Here is a 27,972-nt window from a genome sequence, read left to right as displayed (position 1 = left end):
TATAGATGTTTGCAACAGATTTAAATACATTGTTACTTTTTGCCTCATTCAGAACTTCAGTTTCGATAATAGGTACTATACGGAGTGTTACAATGAATCACAACCAACTTTTAATCGCCTTTGTAATAGTAGCAAGCTTTGCTTTGGAAGGATACGTAAGTACAGAATATTCATTGAATAATAATCAAAATATCGCTTAAGCGCGTAGGCGCAAAATTTCGTGCTAATGTGTTGCCAACTAAGTATTTTTGAAGAAGGGCCTAGCCGGGTAAGATGATGAAAAGTGCCCCAAATTCGATTCAAATTCCATATAGGTCACCGTTTAGAATATATAGTGAAACTAACTTTCTGAAATTTTTAGTACCCTAGGTGGTCATGTGACCCACCTAGACCTAGAGCTTAATTAGGGTTTTTATGCTTTTATTTTTTATCTCAGCTGCATCGAGAACTAGCGAAAAACTTTAAATAAAAAAGTTGTAAGCTTTAAAAAGTTCTGTCTGAATTTTTTTTTATTTTTGGCGGGAAATTTAAATTTTAGAACGATTTTAAAATTTTAAATGAGTATAAAAAAGTAACTAAGACATTCGTTTTCACGAATTTGCACAATGTTTCACCCTGAATATTTTCAAATTTTTAAAATTGGTGAAACGCACCTTTAAAAATAAAAAACTGCATTTTTTCGTTTTTTTTTTTCGTTTTTTTGATGCAATTTTATACATATTTTTCAAAAAAGGTAATACCGTCACTAGGATAGGTAAAAAACTGAAAAATAATTGGGGTTTGCTTAATAAAAATTTTTTGTAACGTCATCCGTTTTCAAGATACAGGGCGTTGAAGAAAACAAAATTTTACACATTTTTTACGATTTTGCCGAAACTACTGGCAACATTGTAATAAAACTTGGTGGGTTTTAAGAGGTATTTATTGTGCATGTTTTGACATACAATTAAGGATTTGATATTCATCATTGGCGCGCATAGGGGTAATGGTCTGAACTTTTCAAAGAAAAAAAGATAGTACGCCACTGACATATTTCAAACTAACAATCATTTTTGAATTTCTCGTTCAATTTGCGATAAAAAACTATCTTCTCGTTTTTTCATACGACGCGCCGTTTTGCTGCAAAAAATAAAATATTTTAACGCTTCCAAAGTATTCGAATTAGTTTTTTTAATGGATGTACGAGTTATGTACATAGATGTAGAAACCTAGAAGTTCGAATACTTTGTAAGTGTTAAGATGTTTTATTTTTTGAATAAAAATGGCGCGTCGTATGAAAAAATAGGAGGAAAGATTTTTTGTCACAAATTAAACGGGGATTTCAAAAACGCTTGTTAATTTGAAATATGTCAGTGGCGTACTATCTTTTTTCTTTGAAAAGTTCAGACCATTACCCCTATGCTCGCCAATGATGAATATCAAATCCTTAATTGTATGTCAGAACATGCACAATAACTGTCTCTTAAAACTCGCCAAGTTTTATTACAATGGTGCCAGTAGTTTCGTCAAAATCGTAAAGAATGTGTAAAATTTTGTTTTCTTCAACGCCCTGTATCTAGAACATGGATGGCGTTACAAAAAATTTGTATTAAGCAAACCCCAATTATTCTTCAGTTTTTTACCTATTCTGGTGACGGTGTTACCTTTTTTTAAAAATATGTATAAAATTGTATCAAAAAATGAAACAAAATACCGAAAAAATGCGGTTTTTTATTTTTAAAGGTGCGTTTCACCAATTTTAAAAATTTGAAAAAATTCAGGGTGAAACATTATGCAAAAATATACGTTATATATTTTTTCGTGAAAACGAATGTCTTAGTTATTTTTTATAGTCACTTAAAATTTTAAAATCGTTCTAAAATTTAAATTTCCTGCCAAAAATTAAAAAAAAAATTTTCGGACAGAATTTTTTAAAGCTTACAACTTTTTTATTTAAAGTTTTTCGCTAGTTCTCAATGCGGCTGAGATAAAAAATAAAAACATAAAAACCCTAATTAGGCTCTAGGTGGGTCACATAACCACCTAGGGGGTTAAAAATTTCAGAAAGTTAGTTTCACTATATATGCTAAACGGTGACCTATATGGAATTCAAATCGAGTTGGCACTTTTCATCATCTTACCCGGCTAGGCCCTTTAAACTCAGAATGACAGATTTCATTATTCATTATTACCGAGAGCCGAGAGTCCCTGAAAGCTTCTATAAGTACTTAATGTTTATTTTACTAATAAGGTACAGGGGTAAAAAAAAGAGAAAATTTAGAGTGATTTTAATTTCAAATATCTCATTCAAAAGAAACTTTTGATTATTCTAAGGGACTTTTGGCCCTCGGTAATAATGTGATCTTTCATGCTGCGTTTAAATTTTTTAAAAATTTTGATTAGTTTTCTCAGGATTTGAAAAAAAGTTAATGCACTTAAAACACATTGGCGCAAAATTTTACGCCTATTCCTTTAAGTTGCAAGTGAAAATAGATATACAGTAGAACCCGCTTATTAGAATACCCCTTATAGGAACATCCCGCTTTAAGGAATAGAAATTTGAGGCCCCGAAACGTTTCTACTAGCCACCAATTATCGGTTATTATAATATCTTGGTTATAGGAATACTTTTGCTTGGCACGAAGGCTTTTCTAATAAGTGGGTTCAACTATAGTATATATGATGATATAGTATAATTTAATGTATAATAAACATAATATTTGTATAAAAAACATAACATTGAGTTTTTTTTTTGTTTACAAAAAACGTATACAGCCTATGCAGAAAGCGTAAAAAATGAAAACATAAAGATAACTGTGGCATCCCATATAATATATGTAGTAACAAAGATTGGTTATGTTATGTGTATTATATAGACCAGCAATTTAAAATTTTATATTTAAATTATAAGCTATAGCTTTACCGAAAATATGCGTATTTTTAAATGCCCGCAGGTATGTCTTACAATCTTTTTTTTTTTATAGATTTTTATTGCAAATGCAACATAATAATATTTTAGTGGTCAATATTAACCATTCTTTCTCTTCCATCCTGATCCCCCGGAGGGAGTGTAGTGGTCGACGTGATGTCGTGTATTGTCCGTCTCCAAAGATCTTTGTCTCCGGTCATTTCTTGTAACTCATGCATAGGTTTTTGCATACTCCTGTAATTTGATTGATCCATCTTCGTCCGATTGTCTCAGGGTTCTAGATTCACATCCTTATGTCAGTATTGGGAATATTAAGCAGGTGATCAACATTATCATTAACGGTCTTGAAATTTGACAGTCCTTCCATGTTGTCGCCATTTTTGCTGTGGCAACTTTTGCTAGATCAGATCTACGTTTTATTTCTTCCTGTGGTTTCTCTGTGTTTGTGATCAATGATCTTAGATATAAGTATGAACTTACAACCTGAAACCGGTCAATTATGGTTATGTCTGGATGATTATGTAGTCTATCCACTATCATGATCTTTGTCTTTGATATGTTTAATTGCAGACATAATATTTTACTTTCGTTTTCGACCAGTCATTTAAGATAAATCAGCTCTACTTGACTATTTGCAAAAAGGGTTGTGTCATCTGCTAAACGTATATTATTTATACATCCTTGTTGATACCCCGTTCTGGATGAAATTTGTTTTAAAGTGTGTCAAGCACTTTAATTGATTCATCAGTGTGTCTGTATAGTTCAGTTATACTGCCGTCCTCAATTAAAACGCGGTATCTGCAAAAAATTGGAAATCGAGTTTTTGCTATATGTGGTTTATTTGTGACCTTATTTATGCTTCTGCAATGTCTGAAAGCCGTATCATTTTATTTACTACCAAAATAAACAAACTATAATATGCCGTATATGCTTTTCAATAGTTGCTTAATTAATATGCGGTATCTACAGAGTACTCAACTAAAAAGCGGTATGTGCTAGCGAGTATCATCTATTTGCCGCGTTTTAATTGATAAACTAATTTCAGGGCTTTTTTATGGAGTTTTTGGTTTTAAATTTTGTTAATTGTTTGTTCGTTATAGCCATTGTTTACTGTTATTTGTTTAATGATGTTCAGTTCTATCTCGAAGTTATTTTTTGACATGGGAATTTCTCTCAGTCTATGTATCAAGCTATGGTAGGCTGCTAATTTGTGTTGTGTAAGATGGGATGATGAATTGTGTATATTTGTATCAGTATGGATAGGTTTATGATATACGGAGAACTCATGTTTGTTGTGTAGTCTGGTAATTGTTACATCTAGATAGTTTATGGACTTATTCTGTTCTGTTTCTATTGTAAACTCAATATTACTATGAAGTGAATTAATGTATGATAGAAATTGGTCAAGTTGCCTGATAGTTCCTGTAAAGCATACTAGTATATCATCCACGTATTTCCACCAATATAAGAACTATTTAAATACGGGATGTTTAGAAATTGTTGTTTCAAGCTGGTTCATAAATATATCTGATAGCAATGGGCTTAGAGGATTACCCACAATAAGTCCTGCACTGTTGTTTGTGTATATCTACATACATGTATATGTATATATATATAATATATATACATACATACATAAGGGTACTGTAATTTCTTGGTTATTGATTAAGAAACTCTTCTACACAATAACATGCTCTTTTAGATAGATAGGATTTTGTCATTTTAAGCAACTTGCGGAAAATGTTGCAGATTTAAGTTGTGGAGAGGGATGGTTGTATAGCTTTTTGCAGAATATATTATAGGTTTCTTTACTAATTCAGTGGATGATAGTGGACAGAGGTCAATAGAGAGCAAAAGTAGAATTTCTGGTGGAATAGTCATAATTAGATCTTGCTGGAAAGACATGGAGATGTTTACGAACTAAACAAACAGTTTTTAAAATATATAAACAATGAAGTGTTAAAATCCCGTGATCGTAGAAGTAGCTTCTGCAATAAGTTATTTTTCTGAGGCCAAACACATATCTTATTGCTCTTTTTTGTAACTAAAAAAAACAGCGGATTGGGCAGCTGTACCAGAACCCCCAAAAGGAGGACCATATCGAAGATGCGACTCGAACAAAGAAAAATATGTTATTTTGGAAGTGGCTAAATTAATTTCCGTCGAAACAGATCTTACTGCATAGCAAGATGAGAAAAGTTTTTTACTTACATGGATATGAAGCGACAATTTATTTTAAGGTTTTTATTTACAAAAAACCAAAAAATTTTACAGAATCAACGGTAGTGATCTGGTTGTTATTAAAAGTGGTAAGGGTTAAAGAAAAGAGCTCCTTTATAGGATAGTGCTACTGTTTTATCTCCCTTAAAAGAGAATAAATCAGAAACGAGCTAGGTCTTTATTGTGACTATATCCAAAGTTATAGTAGCATGGAGAGTTGCAATATTTGAGTAAAAATAAAGAATACTGGTATCATTAGCAAAAAGAAAAATTTTTCCATCAATTTTACTAGTGATGTCATTAATAAAGAGGACCCAATACTGAACCATGAGGTATCCCACGTACAATGTTTTTGAGACTAGAATCTCTATAACTTGCTCTAACCAGTTGTTTCCTATTTTCCAAGTAAGATTGAAACCAATTCAAAGAAATAACTCGAATTCCGTAGAAATTTAGGTTTTTTATCAAAATGTCACGTTCTACCATTTGTGTCACAGATATCTTTGTGTTTCCATATTTTACGTGCGTGCACTTTAAAAAATATTTAAATTTTTTATATCCCATTCGCTGCCTATCATGGAACTCGTCTAGTACGCCAGGGTAATAAGACAAAAATATACCCTGTTCGTGACACTTCAGCAGCCAGGGTACTGAAGCGTTTTTTCGACAGGTAATACATATAGGAACAAATTATAACTATTTCCTGCGCAGGATCCGGCGACCATTTTTATTTATAAACAATTAACTGTCAAAAAATGGCATTTTCCCCTTTTTTTTCAAATCAACGGAAAACAGTGAAACTTATCATTTTATAGTACAAATATCTTCGAGATTATGGAAAAAGCTTTAAAATGACGTATTACAAAGTTTGATATACTCATTTATTGTTAATATAATTGCGAAAAAATCGGAATTGCAAAAAAAAAATATTTCCTTAATAACTGTTGTAAAAATTAGTGTACAGCTTTGAAATTTTTGTCAAATGAGAGTTCTTTGGTGCTTAATATGTGATAAAAATTTCAAAGCGATTAATTTAATTGTTTAAATTTTATTCAAATTGTTTATCCCAGAGAGCATTTTTGTTGCAATAACATAAGTCAGAAAAAAATGACCTTAGAACCATTCCACAGGTGTCAGATGAAAGAGCATGAGCTACATTTTCAACATGGTTTAAAAAAGTGAATAAAAAATGCATTTATTAGTAATAAATAATTATGCAAAAGTATCGTCAATTTTCCTTTATAAACTTTTTGAATAACTTTTTCCAAAAAATTAACTTTTTTACCCTGTTTTAACTGCACAAATACCAAGTAATGTTATCTATATAATAATTGATAAAAAATTGTAATAAATATGTATAATTTCGTATATAGTCCAAGTAATGAAGCTTAAAATAGGACAAAACTTCGCAATTTTTACAGAATAAATCGATTTGCTTGAAAAATTGAGAATAAGTAGTGGATAGTCCAATGATTAAAATCTATCTCATGCTGAAAGGCGCTTTTGCCATGGAGGTGGTTTCCACCTCATCTCAGGGGTGGAAATTTTTTATTATATTTTAATCACAAAAGTTGGTAAAAACGTTCATTCTTAGCAAAAAATGTTCTATACATTTTTTTAATAAAATTGATAGTTTTCAATTTATTCGCTATCGAAAGTGTTGGTTTTATATCGAAAAAATCAATGTTTTTAATAAGTTTTCTGCTAATAACTCCAAAAGTTTCCGTTTTATCAAAACAACTTTACTTAACAAAAATGTACCTTTTGAACAAATAAACACTAGACTTTCTTTAAGACCAATAGCAATCGAGCTATACTTTATTATATGTTAGCTCTTCTTCGTCAAATGCTAAATATTGTAGTTTCAAAGTCAAAAGACGAGAAAACTATGCATTTTTCGAGGACAACTTGTTCAAACTAATTTAAAGTATTAAAAATATCTATCTCCAGAAATAAAAAAAGTCTCTAGCTTAAAAATTAAGTAACTTATAATGAAAAGAATGTCAGTCCCCATTTTTTCAGCGAAAAAGTGATTGGAAGCAACCCCCCAATCACCACCCTAATTAAAATTAGTCAATGACCTTATTTGGTCTTTTTTATTTATGTATTATTAATAGGTTCTAGAAGTTTGACCGGCTTAGAATGAACATTTTTTAAAAAATGGAGTTAAAAGCAAATAACGAATTTTTGAAGTTTGGAAAAATTGCTTTTTCTTCAGAATAGCAAGATTAGCATCAGAGAAACGAAAAAATGTTCAAATATGAAATTGTAGCCGATTTAATTTCCAAAAACCTGGTTTGCAAAAATTTTTTCTGTGGCAAAAATTGAGTGAGCTATCGACAATTAAAACTTGTAATGATATGCAAAAACCACCTTTACCAACCCTTTTAAAGTCACCTCTTTTTGCGACTGAGGATTTTGACAATAATTAATATTAATAGCCTTATAGACCTTATAAAAACCTAAAAAATTCTTTTTTATCAAACTTCTAGGATCAAAATTTAAAATGTTAGGGTTAAAAAATCAATATATTTTTTTGAAAAAAAAAAGGAGAAATCCAATTGGAAACATAATAATGTAAGTTAGCGGTGTTTTTAGTCATTGGCCTTATTCATTCTTATTTATTTATGTATTATTAATAGATTCTAGATGTTTGACTGGCTTAGAATGATTGGTTTTTAAAAACAGGAGTTAAAAGCGAATAACGAATTTTTGTAGCTTGGTAAAAAATGCCATTTTCTTCAGAATATAAAGATTAGCATCAGAGATACGAAAATATGTTTCAATATAAAATTGTAGGTTATTCAATTCTCAAGAACTTGGTGTGAAAAAATTTTTTCTACGGCAAAAATTGAGTGAATCGTAAATGAGTATACCTATCAAAACATTGATTTTTTCGATATAAAACTAAAATTTTTGATGGCAAATAAATCGAAAACTGTTAATTTTATCAAAAAATATATAGAACATTTTTTTCTTAGAATGAATGTTTTTATCAACTATTGCGGTCAAAATATAATAAAAAATTTCCGCCCCCGTGATGGGGTGACAACCACCCCCATGGTAAAAGCGCCTGTCGGCATCATATAGATTTTGATCCTTGGTCTATCTACTACTTATTTTCAAATTTTCAAGCAAGTCTATACATTCTGTAAAAATTGCGAGGTGAAAAGCTTCGGTTCCTGGCTTAATATAACAAAATAGAAAGTTTATAAGGAAAGGTTTACGATACTTTTGCATAATTATTTATTACTAATAAATGCATTTTTTATTCACTTTTCTTAAATCAAGTTGAAAATATAGCTCATGCTATTTCATTTAACACCTGTGGAATGGTTTTAGCGTCATCTTTTGACTTATGTATAATTTTTTTCCATAATCTCGAAGATATTTGTACTAAAAAAGCCATAAGTGTCCCTGTTTTCCATTGATTTAAAAAAAAAGTGAAAAATGCCATTTTTTGACACTTAATTGTTTATAAATAAAAATGGCCGCCAGACTTTACGCAGGAAATAGTATAGAATAGAATTTGCTCTTATAGGTATTACCTGTCAAAAAAACGCTTAAGTACCCTGGCTGTTCAAGTGTCATGGAAAAAACCTTATTACCCTGGACTATAGGAGCCAAATCTGTAAACGGCACCTAATTGAAGTAACCATATCACGCGCTGACGTGATCGTCAGCGAATGGGTTAAATTAAATTTTAAAATGGAAAACTTTATACAATGTAATTTGTTATTAGTGTGCTGCTGCTGCTCCCGAGAGCCCTCCCACAAATGTAACCATCAAAGACTACTGCATCAAAGAAACGAAAATAAGTCCAGACAAAGTAAAGAAAATTGAGGAAGAATCAGAGGAAGAAATCGACGAGCAAGGATACTGCTATATTCAATGCATTTTCGTTTCCATGGAACTCATTGATAGCAAAGGTAAAAGGTTTAGGTATTTGTTTTTACAAATTTTTGGTTATAAGAATTGCGATTTTGTTATTTGACATGGATCCTCGTTCAATCTTCGCTTGTCAACTGCTGTCGTATTTATCTCTCTCATCATTTTCCATCTGATTCGATCTTGTGCCTCTTGCACCCAGTTCCTATGACAACGTTTTAGATCGTCAGTCCAAGGCAGTCCCGGATTAAGAATCTTGAGGCCCCTAGGCAACCCATGCCAGGAGACCCCTTAGGAAACTTTTGTCTTTTGCCTCCAAAACCTCGGATAACCCCTCCATCTCCGAGCGGTATTCCTTTGATATGTTAGTTGACATTTTGTAGAATTAAACTTAAATTTTTGTTTCATTTTGCAAAACGTGTTGCTTGAATAAATAATACAAAGAAATAGTCAAGAAACTGTAAATTTATATGTATAATTTTGCTTAAATTACAAAAATTATTCCAAGATATTTTAAATTTTAAAGCACTAAAAATTATTTTAGTTTTTTTTGTTATAATTGTCAATAAAAGAACGATTAATTTTAAAGTACTATAATTGTTCTACTAATGAAAGAAAGCAGGTCGTAGAAAAGTATAGTTTTCTACTCACATGTAATGGCTATTCCTCACTCTGATGAATTACGACACGAGCCGAAGGCTGGTTTCGCAAACTTCATCATTGTGAGGAATACCCATCACTACATGCTCGTTGAATAATATACTATTACTTATTACTTAATTATAATATAATAATAAATAATTACATATGCATTAAATTTAGTTTGAGTTTTCAAAGCCTTATAATAATTATAAAGCAACTTTCTGCAGCTAAAGCAACTGAGTTTCGTAGAAACAAAACTACATAAAATATTTTCAAATTCTAAATTTTCGAGCACATCATTCTCAACAGCCATAATTGAGGGAAATGCTCGTCTGTTTTGTGCCATTGTTAAACGGTGATAGTTTTTAATAATTTTCATTTTTGAATATAGCATATATTTCATAATTTTCATAAATCTTAAAAGCTACTGACAAATTTTGAAAGTTCGATTCGAATTTGTTCTCATAAATAACCCAAAAAGACTATGAAGCAAGATTAAATTGTTTTCGCTACAAGTGCTGAAGATGGACTATAAAATATTTGAACTGTAGTAGTTCATCTTAAATTTCAGGTTCAATATCATCAGTATAATTTTCATGTGGTTTTAAAGCACAATCCTTTACTTGAGTATCACTCAGTTTTGTAAAAACACACAAAACACCAAATACTGAGTTCACTGACTCGTACGCTGTCAACTGCCGAGTCAGCTCATTAATTAGCTTATCCAAAATTCGTAGTTTCGTTTCAACCTTTATCTTTTCTCCACCCTGTAGAAAAAATAATCAAAATGTAGTTCTCCTGCTCGCGTTTGTTTACTCTCGTCGGAATATTCAGAGCATTCTAGATCGCAGAACTTCTGCTCGTAGTAAGCAAAATTATATTTTTGGGATTTTAAGAACTCCAAAAGTGAATTTAGAAGCTAAACTACAGTTTCAAGTTCAATCTCTTCTATCTGTAATGATTTACTGACAGCGTTGATAAGTTCTAAAATTTTTGCCAAAAACTCATTCATTATGAATGTTTATGTTTTGACATTTCTTTCAACAAACACGCCTCATGAACTGTTTCAGCTTTCTAATTACTAATTAGGGTCTTCAGCAAGAGTATGAGAGCAGATTTGATCGCGTTGTAACCTTTGGACAAAGCTCTTGTTCCATCAGACCTTGTGCTGCTTGTTGTTTTAAGGACAAGTTTAATTTAAGAATTTGATCATAGGTTCCCAACGGTGGGCAGAGGCTGAAAAAAGTTGTACACGGACTGACCAAATCCAAATCACAATATTGCTCCAACGGGTCCAAAACAACTTTTAGTAGCACTTACTCCAACTAAAGCAAGCGTGCGGAACAAGAAATGTAAATTGCAAGAGTTTGTTAATCTTAGATAAATGAGCCTGGAGACCATTGTATTTGCCTGACATGTATCGAAAGGCATAGGTAATGAAGGAGAGGGTAGCGAGGGGGCGCTGACTCATTTGTTGCTCTTGCTCTTACTACCTTTTTAAGAAACCGTGCAGACTGAAAGGCAGTACTGTTCCTTCTACCAAACGGCATTAATTAGCGACTTATTCTCACAACATAGGCTTTCTATGTGAACAAAAAAGTGCATTGTAATTTGTAATGTAGTTTTATACGTCCACCACCACCACTTTTATGGTATTGCGTCACTGGATATTTTTAATTTTTATTTAAATCTACTTATTATTTTCTCGTTTTGGGCCCTACGAGGCCCCATTTGGAGCCGAGGCCCCTAGGCATCTGCCTACTTTGCCTAATGGTTAATCCGGCACTGGTCCAAGGTGTCAGTGGGCGACCTCTGCTTCGGTAAAGATCATCTCCTGGTCACCATTCCAATATCCGCTTTGTCCTTCTGTTATCTGTCATTCGATCCACTTGACCTGCCCAGTTCCATTTCAGTGTTGCTATTATCTCTACTGCATCAGCCACTCCTGATCTCTGTCGTAGCTGGGGGTTTAGCATCTTGTCTCATACTGAAACGCCCAACATAGCACGCTCCATCGCCCTTTGAGACACACGGATCTTTTGCACTGTTCTCCTTGTCATGGTCAACGTTTCCGCTCCATAAAGTGAACATTGACAAAACACACTATTAAATGGTTTTCTTTTAAGACATATTGGTATGTCAGACGATTTAAAAATATGGTTTAGCTTGCCGAAGGATGCCCAATTCAGTCTTATACGACTTAGAAGCTCAACGGTTTGGTTATCTTTTCCTATTTAGTCCTGTCGCCAGTGGAAGTACAACGGCCTTCTTAATTCAGATGGACTTACTCAAGTTTTTTCATGTATTTTGACTCGTAGAACACGAATGTTTTGGGTAACAGTCGATCCGGATGTCGAGAAGGTCGATAAACAAAGAACTTGAGGAATAACATAACAGCGATTTTTAGCACATTGTTTTGTATTTTTGGGTCATTCTAAGCAAAAAATGTTTTTACAAGTTTTTTCGTAGGATGCATAGTTTTCGACATAAACGCGGTAGAACTTAAAAAAAATCGAAAAATTGCAATTTTTGAATCCAAATAACTTTTAATTGAAAAATAAAATAGCAATTCTGCTTACCGCATTTGAAATCTCAAGTCAAATTTAATCGGTTTTGATTACTTTCATTGCTAAAAATTAATTTTTTTATTGTTAAACAAAGCTATAAACACATAGTGATTGAATGATATTTTCAATGCATTTCCCATTTGAAATCGAACGAGTAGGCACGCATACAGACAATTTCTACGTTGATTACGTATAGTCCGTCCGCTATAACTTTTCCCATGCGGTACGATTCATTTTCAATCAAATTAAGTCAAAACAGAAAGTGAAACGTACGCCGATATGTGTAGTATATAGTATACAGTATACAAAATGTATATACACATAGACGTTCGTTTCAATGTATGTTTTGACTTAATTTGATTGAAAATGAATCGTACCGCATGGGAAAAGTTATAGCGGACGGACTAAATATAAATATTGCCAGAGAACGGCAGTTCTCGCCAGTGGCGCACGCCTACACCCCCTACACGCGACACTATATATACACGAAATTTTCGATTTTCTAAATCTGACTGAATTGAAAATTTGGCCAAATACCATCTTAAAGTTCAGGAAAAGACTCACCCATTCATATGTCAGCCATCCATTTTGGTCCAAGGGTGTGGATTTTACAGCCCTTCTTATTTAGGGTCTGTTTTTCGTTCTTGTCCCCAAAACGCCCAAAAAACTCCGAAAATTTAACTCCAACCTTTGTGGCTTCTAATAGAAGCGATCATTACCTTTCCAACGCATGTCTAATTTTCAAAATCGGTTATACCGTTCGAAAGTTACCGAGCTCAGAAATATGACTCAATTTTGATTTAAAAAAGGGATAATGTTTGTGGATATGTATGTATGTGTGTGGAAAAGTTAAACCGATTTGAATTTTTTTTCTGTGTTTGAAGAGGGGGTGAGGGCCGATTCAGAACCGGTGTAGATTGTGAGTTTTGACTACCCATAAGCCAGCTATAGGACTTGTTAGGTACAAAACGGCATGTTTTTTGGCGGTATATATCTTCAGTTATCATACTTGACCTTAGATGTATACGATACTACTTGCCAATACGTTTCAAATTCATGTTTAGTGAACAAAATCGCTTAAGCCGTTTAGAAGTTATTAAGCTGCAAAAGAATAATCCAATTAACGATTATTCCCTAAATGGTTTATGTAGTTGTAGTGGTTGCGACGCTAATTTGATCTGGCAACGGGCAATCCGAGTTCATTTACCGGCCATCCCAATATTTTTTTCAATCTATTTCGAATAGAAAAAATATCTAGTGTACATTCGATGGACACTAAATCATTTGGGAGATAATCCGACAAAGGCGACCATTTATAAGCTCGAGAAACATTGCATTCAACTTTATACATTTAATTTATAAATAACTTTAAAAAATTACTGATACAAGAATAGAAAACCGCTAAACGCCGTAAAAATGAGTGGCGCATACAATATTCCAGCTACAAAAGATCTGATATGAATATTACGTGACGCGAAAATGTATTTTCATTTTGATGCAAAACAAAATTCTAGTTTTACTTTAAAAGATTTTTTCGTAATATTTGCTAAACTTGAATAAACGCGCCACAAAGAGTTTCAAAATTCAAACTGTATCAAAGTTACTCTTTTGTGTCGCGTTTTACTTCAAATTGGCCAAATATTATGAAAAATTCTTTTAAAATAAAACTAGAATTTTGTTTTGCATCAAAATGAAAATACATTGTCGCGCCACGTAATATTCATATCAGACCTTTTGTAGCTGGAATATTGTATGCGCCACTCATTTTTACGGCGTTTAGCGGTTTTCTTTTTGTAAAACTATACATTAAAACGCATGCATTGGGCACGGGTAACACTATGTGTTTATGGCTTTGTTTAACAAATAAAAACTTCATTTTTAGCAATGCAAAGAATCAAAACCGATAGAATATGACTTAAGCTTTCAAATGCAGTAAGCAGAATTGCTATTTTATTTTTTAGCCCAATAAATGACCGTTTTCTAGTGTAATTCCCAGGGGCAACTCCGAATTGCTTGAAAATTTGGATTTAGGTTCTACTTACCCTCCACTTTAAAGTTGAATTTGTGCCGTTGGTTGCTTTTACTTGGGGGGTGACATTTACCCGTTCTCGGGGGGTGAAAAACGCGTGTTTAAAATAAGGCCGGAAATGGACAAATTGACTTATTTTAAGCACCTTTTGTTTTATAAAGTTTTTTACGAAGTCAATACTTTTCGAGTTATTCGCGATTTAAAGTGTTGATTTTTCGACAAAAAAACTACGTTTTCAGACCGTTTTTCCCAAATAACTCAAAAAGTAAATATTTTATCGAAAAAAATTTTTTAAGTAAAAGTGTAGCCTATAAAAAAACGAAAAAAAAAATGGTGTACCAGTTAACTCTACAAATTGAGTAGAAGCAAAGTTGTAGCTCATGAAATATACGTTCTTATTCGTCTAATTCCAAATCGAATAATTCAACGCGAAATCACCGAAGAAAGAAGCGTTTTTCGGGAAAATCTTATTAACATTTTTAAAGTATCGAAAAAAAAGCTTATTATTTGTTTTTTTACAAAGGTGTACAGCATCAAAAATAAACGAGTTACACTGAAAAAAAAGTTGGCCCCTTTTTTCTTTAAAAAAAATCGTGAAAACCTCCCTCTATTTAGCACCCTAAATGAAATTAATCATTTGGCTTTACCATCTATTTTAACTGTATGTGTATTGTATATATGATTTGTAAGTTTGATTGGTTTGAAGTGCTTATTTTTGAAAACATTTGGTTTTATAGTAAAAAAAAATTTCTAAAAATTTTTGAAAAATTTCATTTTTTCAAAATAACTTAAAAAGTATTAGTGATAAGAAAAATCTTAAAGAGTAAAAAAATTTAGGTTTTGCTATTATAAATATGCTAGTTTCATTTTGTTTCTCCGTAAGACAAAAATTGGTTAAGATATGGGTGTTCAAAATTTGCATACACTCGTGATTAGTGGCCCATTCAAGCTTTCTCAATTATAACCCTTTCAAAAATAAACACTTTAAACCGGTGAGACTGACAGATCATATAAAAAATAGATAGGTAAGTAAATTGTTTCTAAAGCGGTAGCGATGAATTTCATTTGGGGAGCTAAACACGGCGAGATTTTCATGATTTTTAACAAAAAAAAAAGAGGGCCAACTTTATTTTGAGCGTAACTCGCTTATTTTTAATGCTAAATCTTTTGTTAACAACTAAAACAAAGCTTTTTATAAACACTTTAAAAAAGTTTAAATGGGTTTTTCCCGAAAAGTGCTTAATTTTTCGGTGATTTCACCTTGAAATACTCGATTTGGAATTAGACGAATAAGAACGTATTTTCCATGAGCTACAACTTTGTTTTTATTTGATTGATAGACTTTACTGATACACCGTTTTTTTTGGGTTTTTTATAAGCTACACTTTTGCTAAGAATATTTTTTTCGATAAAATATTTACTTTTTGAGTTATTTGCGAAAAACAGTCTGAAAACGTAGTTTTTCTGTCGAAAAATCAACATTTTCAATGGCAAATAACTCGAAAAGTATTGACTTACGTAAAATACTCTAAAGAACAAAAGTTGCTTAAAATCAGTCAATTTATCCAATTCCCGTCTTATCTTGAACGTATGTTTTTTCACCTCCGAGAAGGGGTGACTGTCACCCCCCAAGTAAAAGCAACCAACGGCACAATTTCAACTTTGAAGTGGAGGGTAAGTAGTACCTAAATCCAAATGTTCATGCAATTCGGAGTTGCCCCTGAAAATTACACGGTATCGCCAAATTTCCCGTTCATTTACTGGGCTATTTTAATCAAAAGTTATTCAGGTTCAAAAATTGCAATTTTTCGATTTTTTGAAAGTTCGACCGCGTTTATCTCTAAAACTATGCATCCTACGAAAAAACTTGTAAGACTGCTGAGAATCACCCAAAAAATACAAAAGTTTTGTTTTGCGAAAAATCGCTGTTATGTAATTCCTCAAGTTCTTTGTTTATAACAAACTTATCGACATCCAGATCAACTGTTGCCCAAAAAATTCGTGTTCTACTACGGGTCAAAATACATAAAAAAACTTGGGTAAGTCCATTTGAATTAACGAGGCCGTTTGCGTCTATTTGCTGTCACACTGACCCAATCACGTCCAGTCGAGTCGAGTAGCGTCGAGTCAAGACTCATTCGACAGTTCGAATTTTTTACGTCAGTCTTGTTCAGTCACAGCTAGCGATGTGAAATTACGTGTAATTTCAGAAATTGTAAGTTACACGTGTAAAATTACCCAAAAATTACAAACCAGATGTAATTTATGTAACTTATGTAATTTATGTTCATTGTATTAAAAAATCAATTGTTTGCATTCATATTGAATATAATAAACACAAAGTAACTACATACTTATGAAATAAAGAAAAGTGGATAAGAAATACATACAAATAATAAAGAAATGAAAACATAGGTTCTTTAGTTTTGTTTTAAGCGGCTTTTATAAATCACAACTTCCTTTTTCGCAGACAACTGGAGACCTTCTTGTTATAAAACGTCGAAGTTTCAATTGTTTGCTCTTCCAATGAGCCTTGTGTAATTTTTTTTATCTCCGGCAAATCCAGAACTGCATCCTGAAATTAAATAGGAAAGTGTAAACATAGAGAGTAAAAATAATGGGTTTATAATATAATATATACAGATCTAACTACCTTGTTTTCGGCATCTGAAGTATCCTTCTCGACTTCCGTTTTTTTTTGGGGTTGTTCTGTGCCTTTACCCTGAAATTGATAATTTTGGAATATAAACAATAAATATGTATGTGTTTACACTAATTTACCGATTTCATTAAGACGTTTTCTAAAATGTTCACTTTGCTTTGTCTCAAAATGCGTGCTGGTCTCTGTTCCCTAGTTTCCATTCTTTGATCAATTTCATCATCGGTCATTGCAAAGTCAGCAAAATTAAAATCATCGTCGGAATTTCCATTTCCTGTTGTATTTGAATGCCATGATGATATTGTCTGAAAACATAAGATTTATAATTTTTTATTCGAAAACGGTGGAATGCATTGGAAAATCGGAAAAGAAGCAAACTGCATATATCACATGCACATATCACATATCTAAAAAATGCCTAAATTTAAAATTACCTCGTCTAATTCTTCCTCTTCGGAAATATGGTTTTCAATTACTTCTATCTCCTTCTGTAAGTTTCTACCTTCTATCGAAACGTTGTTCTGTACAGTCTCTTCTATAGGATATTGACTTTGTATGTGATGTTGTCGTGAACGTTTCAGCAATTTTGAATTATATTGTATATAATTTAAATTTGCTGCCCTTTGAGTTGTTAGGCGATTTCTTCTCTTCGTATGAATGCTGCTCTGGGAGCTAAAGCTTCTCTCTGTTGCCGCAGAAGTGCACGGCATTGTCAATATCCTGACTGCAACTTTGGAGAGGCATGAATGTCCACAAAATCCTTTCCACCATGTAACCAAAGAGACATTATCGAGTATGTTCCATAAAAATGTTTCGCCAAAAAAGTCTGTTTTAGCTAAATAGTTTCCTAAATCCTCAGTAATCTTTGACACTCCTTCATCACCAATCTCTATCGTGGTCGTGGTTGACATAGTAGTAATGTATTTCATCGCTTCAATCCTTTCGGCTGATGATAAATTTGCACCAACAGACCGAGGGTTTAGTAAGTCTGCGGCAAAATGGATCGGTTGAAGGGCGTATTCCTTCCTTGATATAAATTTATCCATCGCTTCTGTTTTTTCGCAATCCGTTAGTTTCACGCATTCTAAATGAGTAGATATGTTACTACCGATTTTCGCGAAAGTTTCACAAACCAAATGAATTGACGAAGAATCTCCTTCAAGACGTGTTATTGCTTCAGTAATTGGCTTAAGCAATTCAACAAGAGCGCTAGAATTTATCCAGAATCCTTCATCAAGTAAATTTGCTTTTGCGCTGCGTATTCTATCTTGAATTGTTTTATCTGGAGATATTGCTAGACGTTGTAGGACGGACTTGCATTTAGTCAGATCTTGAAGACATTTTACATGTGAACCCCATCTTGTTTTTACAGGTAGGCTAAGAGACACTCCACACTTCATCTCATTTCTTATTTCTGTGAATTGAGCTCTCAGTACTTGACACTGGTTAATAGTTTTAACGATATGTATAATATGTGACAAATGTGTCTCTATTGAAGATAATTTCAAAATATCGCTGCACAATAAATGTAATGTGTGCGCTAAACAGCCGTATGATACAAGATGGGGATACATCTCTTCACATTGTCTCACAGCCTTCCTCATATTCTTTGCGTTATCAGTCACAATAGCGAAAAATTTTTTAGGTCCATACTCCTCCAGAACTTCAACCATTAATTTTGTTATATATTCTGCGGTATGCTTCTCTGCTTTTGTTAGTACTGATTTGACAAATAACGGTTCGGGTGTTGTAACAATGAAATTAATTACACTTTCATTTCGCAAGTTGGACCAACCATCGCATTGCAATGATAAATTGTCAGCTTGCTTAATTTTATCATTAACTTGAACTTCAACTCGCTCGTACTCTTCGGTCAGGAGACGATTTGATAACATATATCTCGATGGTAAGGTGTATGAAGGTCTAATTTTTTTAAAAAACAATTTCCAATCTTCATTCTCGGTAATTGAATGTGGTGCTGAACTGGTGTAAATAGCTCTAGCAAGCAAAATATTCAATTCGTTATTTTGTTCGTGTGTCATTCGATCACAAAATGATTGTATTCTGTTGATTTTTGTGCAAACAGGTGTTTCCACATGAATGTTATCAGAAGCAGATGTTGATGCTGTGGAAACCGTTGATGATGTACAAGCAGCATCAGTGTTATCGTTATCCAATTTTGCCGATGTGATCTTTTTCATGGATGTTTCAAATGGAAATTTAGAGTGATTCCCCTTTGACTTTGGAGTTAAAATATTGAATTTAAGTTTTATCATATGCGGCACATAAGTGCATTGTTGAAGATGAGATTTCATTCTTGTAGCATTTTTTGCATGTACACTCTTGCAAAATTTACACCTCACATTTATGGTCTTTTGATTAGAAGAACCCGCAGGTAACACTTCAAAATAAAGCCAGATATCTGTCTTACGTTTCACCATGTTTTATGACCTAAAAAAAATATTCAGGTAGACTTAAACATTAAGAAGGGAAAAAACATTATTTTTCAAAGTATTTGATGGGCACGAGGGCATAAAAAATTGTTAGGCATCCTTAAATAGAAGAAAGATTAAAATTGAATCTGTGTAACAATTTAATGAAATTCGAATAAGCAGAATACTGGATCGGACAACTACATTATTTTGCCCTCAACGTTATCAAAATTTTTTATTTAGTAAGTTATGTCAGTGTAATTCAATTACACATGCTACATGCACAAGTACCCCGTTGCTCCTATCATTCTTATAGTTATTGTACAGTAAACTAATCTAAAAAATCGAATAAAACTTGGTAAACCGAATTCAGAATTAAGTACTGTAGCCACATATAAAATGACGCGCGTTAGATTTAACGTACAGTCGATATGCGATAGGCCCGCCCCTGTGTTTCCCAATCTAAGGTTGCTATGGACATCACCGGCACGTGTTTTGCTGTTTGTAGAAATAATATATTTCTTACCTTATAGTTTCTGTGCTTCCTTATAAATAAATGTAAAGTAACCAACGCTGCGTGAATGAATAGAGAAAGAACAGTCGAAAACTAACTTATACATACACATTACACATACAATAACAGAAATGTAAACATAACCTGCCTGACTCAGACTAAGGAACGACTAACGAGCGACGAGCGTAATAGCACCCACTGGTTCGCGCGCGCCGGCACCGGCGCACCGCACTTACGACAATTGCGCGCGCATAAGTTGCCATAATATATGTAATTTTACCAGTAATTACATAAATTACGGTAATTTATGTAAATTTATCATAAGTTACGTTAAATTTCATAAATTACGTAAATTCCAAAAATTACATAAATTACATTAAGTTACGGGTATCATGTAATATTACCGTAAGTTACGTGTAATTTATGTAACGTAAGTTATGTAATTTTACAACTCACATCACTAGTCACAGCACAATGTTCACATTTAAAAATAGGTATTTAAAAACTGATATTATTAAATAGTAAAAAACGAATAAAATCCTTTATAAAAGGTATAATTTTCAAAATCCCTAAATAAGGTTACATCACAGAACTAGTTTTCGATTGGATGACCAACCAAAGTGGCAAGTGACCACCACACAGTCAACATGTGAACAAGTCGATTTAGTGCTCAAATGGTATCTACACCCTATTCCACGAACATACGCCTGTTTTGGATTACTTCGACAACGAATATTTTACTGTGCAAAATAAGAAAAACGAAAGTAAATTGCAAATTACATTGTTGTTTATTGGAATAATTATTAGCGACATTTACTTTCGTACTTCTTATTTTGCACAGTAAAATATTCGTTGTCGAAGTAATCCAAAACAGGCGTATGTTCCTGAAATGGCCCATAGAGCATATTACATGAAATATTTTGAACATCCATGTTTAAGTTCACATAATATTTTATTTATGTTTCCATGACGGATCAATTTTAAAGGGTTTTTGCCCATATATTTTTATATTGTATTTTGGTGGTTAGCATGTTAGATCACGTAAGCACTGATGATGAGTGGTCATCCTATCGAAAACTAGTTCTGTGATGTAGCCCTTTTTAGGGGTTTTTAAAAATATACATCTTATAAAGGATTTTAGTCGTTTTCCCAAATAACTACCCAAATATAAATTCACCGTAATTAAATTCTGCCTAGAGACGTGTTTTTCCCGATTTATTTCGACGACAATTTTCCCCGGAAAATGCGGGTTTTTCCAACAATATCTTTAATTTTCAACTAAAATTTAAATAAGTAATTATTTATTAATAATTAAATAACTTGGTAATATAAAAGATCTTTTCGTATCGATTATAATTCCAGAAGCCAATGTAAATTAAGTGAACATTTTAGCAACGATTGAATTTTTAATTAAAAATTTACGGTCGCTATAATAACCACAATAATTATGATACATAAGAATAACTATGAGATTTTTGTATAAAAGAACACTGTACCTATCTAATGCACTTTACACAATTGAAATTGGACTATTTAAGCGACCTCAGGAATATTTTAAAATTATAAACAATTTTTTAGCTTATAAAAAATGTCTCAAGAAATATTAAATGAAATTAAATCATGAAAACGGTATTAGAAAAAATCGGTAGGATGCTTCTTTTAAAAGAAAAAAGTTTAATTGCGATGAGTGGTGCCTGAGATACAACCGGTCAAAGTTGACCGGCATTTACGGCAAAGATATAATTACATATTTTTCCAGTTGTAGACTTTTTTAGATAAACTTACTACAAGTGTACCTTTTAACGTTAAAAACACAAATATTCTCATTTGAAAGCTGTATAATAATTTAAACAATCTTTATCTAAACAAATTAAAAATTTTTGTTATAATAAATAAATTAATTTATTATAACAAAACAAAAGCAAATTTGACATTCAATAATGCGTTAGTTAGACGGCTCTACTCGAGTTACTTGAGAACAAAAAAATAATGAAGAAAATTGCTCCATGGGAAGCCGAGAAAATGCATTTTACTAACGTACACCTATTTTGAACTTTGAGATTACATTTCCTCCAACCTAATTTTTGATTGGAATTTTGCTATTTTTGTCAATTTTTACTCGTAACATCGATAGTTTTTATTATAATAATATATGTTATGAGTATTTTAAAAATATGAAAATTGGTGTGGAGAAAAAGGACCGAAATAAAAAGGCGATGGTTCGAAAATTATGACCCTATTTTTTATATCTTTGCCGTAAATGCCGGTCAACTTTGACCGGTTGTACCTCAAGAACCACTCATCACAATTAAACGTTTTTTTAAGAAGCGTCCTGTTGCTTTTTTTCCAAAACCGTTTTCATGATTTAATTGAATACTTCCCTAGATATTCTATTTGTTTATAAGCCAAAAAATTGTTTATAATTTTAAAATATTCCCGAGGCCGCTTAAATATTCCAATTTCAATTCTGTAAAGTACATTGGATAGGTAGAGTGTCTTTTTATACAAAAATCGTAGTTATTCTTATGTATCGTAATTATTGTGGTTATTATAGCGACCGTAAATTTTTAATTAACAATTCAATTGTTGCTAAACTTTTCATTGAATTTCCATCGGCTTCTGGAATTATAATCTATACGGAAATAGCTTTTATACTGACAATTTAATTAGTGATAAACTTATCTCAAAAATTTTAGTTCAAAATTAAAGATTTTGTTGGAAAGACCAGCATTTTCCGGGAACTGTAGAAAGAGGATACTTAGGCGGTCTCAAAAATACCATACTTAATGGGTCTTACTCCATTAATAACAAAGATACTGGGTGTTTTATCTATTTTGCCATTTTTTTAATTGGTTCATAACTTTTTGACCACTCTGTATATTTATTTTATATTTGGCACGCAAATATCATTTAAGGCGTACAATAAATTAATTTATTTACAATTGTAAAAAATCCAGGTGCGGCTTAAAAAATATTGGAAAAATATTCCGACCCCAAAACAACACTCTCTACATTAAATTTCTTTAAAATGGATTTTTCAGTTGAAAAGAGGATAAAAAACTAAATTCAGTGGTATACCTTGAATTTTCGGCAAAATGATTTTTCTGGTGAAATTTGTAATTTGAATTCTGAAATTAAGTGAATTGCGAGAGCTCTAAGTAGAAAAAAATTGAAATACAGCTTACAACTTGTCAACCACACTGTATATTGATTTTATATTTAACACGCGAATATTCTTTTAGGTGCCCAGTTAATTAATTTAATTACAATTATAAAAAATCCAGGTCCGGATTAAAAAATGTTGTATAAACGTTCCAACCCAAAAAAAAACACCTTGTGTATTAAATTTTTTTAAAATGGATTTTGCATTTGAAAGTGGATGAAAAACAAAATTAGTGATATACTTTGAATTTTCGGCAAAATGATTTTTCTGGTAAAAATTTGAATTTGAATTCTGAAATTATGTGAATTGCGAAGCTCAAAGTAAAATAAATTAAAATATGACTTAATTTTAATTAATACCATTATTTAACCTAAATTGCTAAAATATTAACATTTGCACACATAACAATAATTTTTGATGACCCCCTCTCTGGCTCAGTGGTAAGAGCGCGCCTACCTTTGGATCGAAAGGTCCGAATGGTCGTTAGTTCCAATCTCACCAGGGTCAGAAATGTTTCGTTTATTATAAATTAATAAATGAAAATAGTTTCTGTCCTTGTGGGATCGGTACTCACCGGAGGGACCGCAGACGTTCGGATACAATTAGCGTCTCTTTGCAAAGAGAATGATGTCGACTTTGCAATGTAACAAGACACTTACTCAACACACACAGTACACACTACACATGACGCTAGGTACCTAACTACAAATATTTACCGTACCTACGTATAAAAAAAAATAATTTTTGATGGTGGTAATTTTGAATAAATACTTTAGTTTTGGATAGTGATTATGCTGCAAATTTTCGCTGTTTTGTAATAATTTTAATCTATTTTGTTGATTAAAGTGATGTATTTTTTATTGACCCTTTATTATTTATTCATTATTGAAAGATGAATATTCGCCAAAAACTATTTTTCACACATAATAAAAAAACACTAAAATATTAACATTTTACCAATTTAGATTAAATAATGGTATTAATTAAAATTAAGTCGCATTTTATTTTTTTCTACAAGATCTTTCGCAATTGACATAATTTCAGAATTCAAATTCAAAATTTTACCAGAACAATAATTTTGTCGAAAATTCAAAGTATACCACTAATTTTGTTTTTCATCCTCTTTTCAAATGCGAAATCCATTTTAAAGAAAATTATTATACAAGGTGTTTTCTTGGGTCGGAATATTTACACAATATTTTTTAAACCGAACCTGGATTTTTTATAATTGTAAATAAATTAATTGGTTGGACACCTAAATAGACTGGGCAGTATCATCGCCCCCGCTAGCGAAATTATTCAGATTCGATTTTTTTGCAAAAACTTACTCAAAAAGAGGTCTTTATAACATATCCACAGGGTGCCGGGCGGTGCCGTGGTCGAAAAATTGTTTAAACAATTTTTTTTAAACAAATTCACAAAAATAATTTTTTCATTTCGAACAAAATCTTTTTAGATAAATTGGCTTATTCTGAGCAAAAATGGTCTCTTGTCATTTTTTCTGAAATTCATTGTTGTCGAGTTATATGCGATTAAAAATTTGAAAAATGCGAAAATGGCCATATTCAAGGCTTAATAACTCGATTAAACATTATTATTATGAAATTCAAAAAATCACCAAATCAAGTTTCAAATCCTTTCTTCAAGGTCCTGAAGAGATTTTTGTCATTATTTTATTAGAAAGCTGTTATTTTTAATTATTAACAATTAGCGCTATAGTCCAGGATGCATCGTCTCCCCCGTTAGTGAAATTATTCGGATTCCATTTTTTTGCAGAAACTTGCTCAAAACGAGGTCCTCATAACATATCCACAGGGTACCGGGCGGTGCCGTGCTCGAAAAATTGTTTAAACAATTTTTTTTAAAAAAATTCACAAAATTTTTTTTATTGCGAACGATTTTTTTAGATAATTTGGGTAATTCCGAGCAAAAAAGGTCTCTTGTGATTTTTCTCTAAAATTGATTTTTGTCGTTATATGGCCATTTTCGCATTTTTCAAATAATAGATCGCGTATAATTCGACAAAAATAAATTTTAGAAAAAAATCACAAGAGACATTTTTTGCTCAGAATGTCCCAAATTATCTAAAAAAAATTTGTTCGACGTGAAAAAATTATTTTTGTGAATTTGTTTAAAAAAAATTGTTTAAACAATGTTTCGACTACGTCACCGCCAGGCACCCTGTGGATATGTTATAAGGACCTCGTTTTGAGTAAGTTTCTGCAAAAAAATGGAATCGGAATAATTTCACTAACGGTGGCGACGATAAATCCTGGGCTATAGCGCTAATTGTTAATAATTAAAAATAACAGCTTTCTAATAAAATAATGACAAAAATCTCTTCAGGACCTTGAAGAAGGGATTTGAAACTTGATTTGGTGACTTTTTGAATTTCATAATAATAATGTTTAATCGAGTTATTAGGCCTGGAAAATGGTCATTTTCACATTTTTCAAATTTTTAATCGCATATAACTCGAAACAATCAATTTTAGAAAAAAATAACAGAAGAACATTTTAGCTTAGAATAAGCCAATTTATCTAAAAAAATTTTGTTCGAAATGAAAAAATTATTTTTGTGAATTTGTTTAAAAAAAATTGTTTAAACAATTTTTCGACCACGGCACCGCCCTGCACCCTGTGGATATGTTATAAGGACCTCTTTTTGAGTAAGTTTGTGCAAAAAAATCGAATCGGAATAATTTCGCTAGCGGGGGCGACGATACTGGCCGGTCTAAAAAGAATATTCGCGTGTTAAATATAAAATCAATATACAGTGAGGTTGACAAGTTGTAAGCTGTATTTCAATTTTTTTCTACTTAGAGCTCTCGCAATTCACTTAATTTCCGAATTCAAATTCAAAATTTCACCAGAAAAATCATTTTGCCGAATATTTAAATTATACCACTGAATTTATTTTTCATCCTCTTTTCAACTGAAAAATCCATTTTAAAAAAATTTAATGTATAGTGTGTTGTTTTGGGATCGGAAGGTTTTTCCAATATTTTTTAATCCGGATCTGGATTTTGTACAATTGTAAATAGATTAATTTATTGTACACCTTAAATAATTTGCGTGCCAAATATAAAATAAATATACAGTGTGATTAAAAAGTTATGAACCAATTAAGAAAATGGCAAAATAGGTAAAACACCCAGTATCTTTGTTAATAATGGAGTAAGATCCATTAAGTATGGTATTTTTGAGATCGACTAAGTGTCCTCTTTCTACAGTTAACGTATGTTACTTTCCCAATGAAACACCCTGTATAGCAAAAATCGAAATAACACGATTTTCGGGCGCCATTTTGTGGACTTTGCATACCTATATTATTAATATGTGCAATCATAAGATTCGATTCCAGCAATAAAATTGCTGGTAAATAACTTTTCCCAAAAATGGCCCATTCTCCGATAATCTACCCAGACTCTACGCAAGTGGAAAAAATCGCTAAGTGTCACCGTATATTTGACAAGCTGTACCTTAATGTGGTCGAGATTCAAGCTTTACCATGACAATTGAACACATTTAGGACAACCTCTAAAAACGGGCAAGAGCAAGAGTACCAGCCTCTACATCCTTCGGAGAGATTAAGACGTCTGCGATAGAGGAGTGGGACAATATCCCCCCATTGGATATCCAGGAGATGCTGAATGGAACGCCAAATCGGCTCCAAGAAGTTCTAAGGGTCTTTAATTATTATACTATTATTGCAACATTATTATTTGGTTGAATTTTCTTGGAAGATTTTTCAGCATTGGATTTTTGCTGAGAATCCTTTGATAAACGAGTTTTTTTCGTTAATTATATTGTTTTATTTGCATCAAAGGTAGTTTTCAGTAGTAATTGCACAAGAGCTCTAAAATTATTGAATTTTTCCCGAGTGACACTTTGACAGTTTTAATTTCACGAGCCGAAGGCGAGTGAAATTATATCAAATTGTCACGAGGGAAAATTCTATAATAATTTTAGAGATCGAGTGCAAGTTGTTGCGATTATTTCATGAATAAAACTGTTCAAGACCAAAATTTTATTGTTGTTTGTTTGAGTTTATTGTAAGTTATTTATGTAAGTACAAATTAGTACAATTAAACACACAGTTATTATAAATATTTGACGGTTGAAAGTCATCACTTTTATAATTTTTAAAACATTAATTGTCATTAATGTCACTGAATGTATTTTTTCATAGCAACGAAGGGCATCTGACGTAATATACTTGACGACGGGAAATTAGCAAAAATTATCAGTTTAATTTTGATTTCTGTAGTCTATTGGTCAGAATACCCTATGAATGAAATAGTCACCGTAGCTTTCATAAAATGTGGTCCAAGATTGACAATTTCTGCAAATTCAAAAGAATACAAGATGTACGGTTATTTTTGACGGTTAGTGTAATTATTTTCTTCTTCACAATTTAATATTTTGTTTTCCATTGTCAGGAAATTTGAATGTTAAGAAAACCATGGCTGCGTTCGATGACATGGATGAAGAATGCTTAAAGAAGGTAAAGAAGATTATGGAATGTACGGACATGGCTGCCCTTGATGACTGTGAAAAATAAATAATCTCTAAATATTAGACTAAAACCACATATTGTAATTTGACTTTTAATTTTTATTTGACTGTTAGAGTATGAAATTCCAATTTTCTCAGGTCATAAATATAAAAAAAAAATTTGATAGGATAGTACTCTTCTTAAATTAGCTGTTGAATCTCTTATTTAACAAATAACATACTATTTAAATAAAAAGAACTTTATATATCAAGTCAGTGAGCTAGATAAAACTGATACAATAGTTTTTGTTTTTTGTAATTCTTGTACTGGTTTTATATTTTTTTTCACTACCCATAAGCGCGGTTATAGGCTGTATTGGTTGGTCTTTTGTACTTTATTTAGTAGTTTAAGAAATGTAAAAACTAGTAAAATAAATATATTATGCAAAATTTC

At 31.9% G+C, this 27,972-nt stretch overlaps 1 protein-coding gene across 1 annotated transcript; it reads left to right on the top strand.

Moving 5' to 3' along the window:
• LOC126881496 (uncharacterized) lies at nucleotides 1–27,972 on the top strand. The gene is made up of 3 exons (XM_050645789.1): nucleotides 1–155; nucleotides 8,871–9,057; nucleotides 27,464–27,972. The coding sequence occupies exons 1-3, from the start codon at nucleotides 6–8 to the stop codon at nucleotides 27,583–27,585; spliced, it is 459 nt and encodes a 152-aa protein (XP_050501746.1). The 5' UTR covers nucleotides 1–5; the 3' UTR covers nucleotides 27,586–27,972.

The sequence above is a fragment of the Diabrotica virgifera genome, chromosome 3 (assembly GCF_917563875.1).
Source record: "Diabrotica virgifera virgifera chromosome 3, PGI_DIABVI_V3a".
NCBI classification, from domain to species: Eukaryota; Metazoa; Arthropoda; class Insecta; order Coleoptera; family Chrysomelidae; genus Diabrotica; species Diabrotica virgifera.
This window is presented reverse-complemented; position numbering and strand designations above follow the sequence as displayed.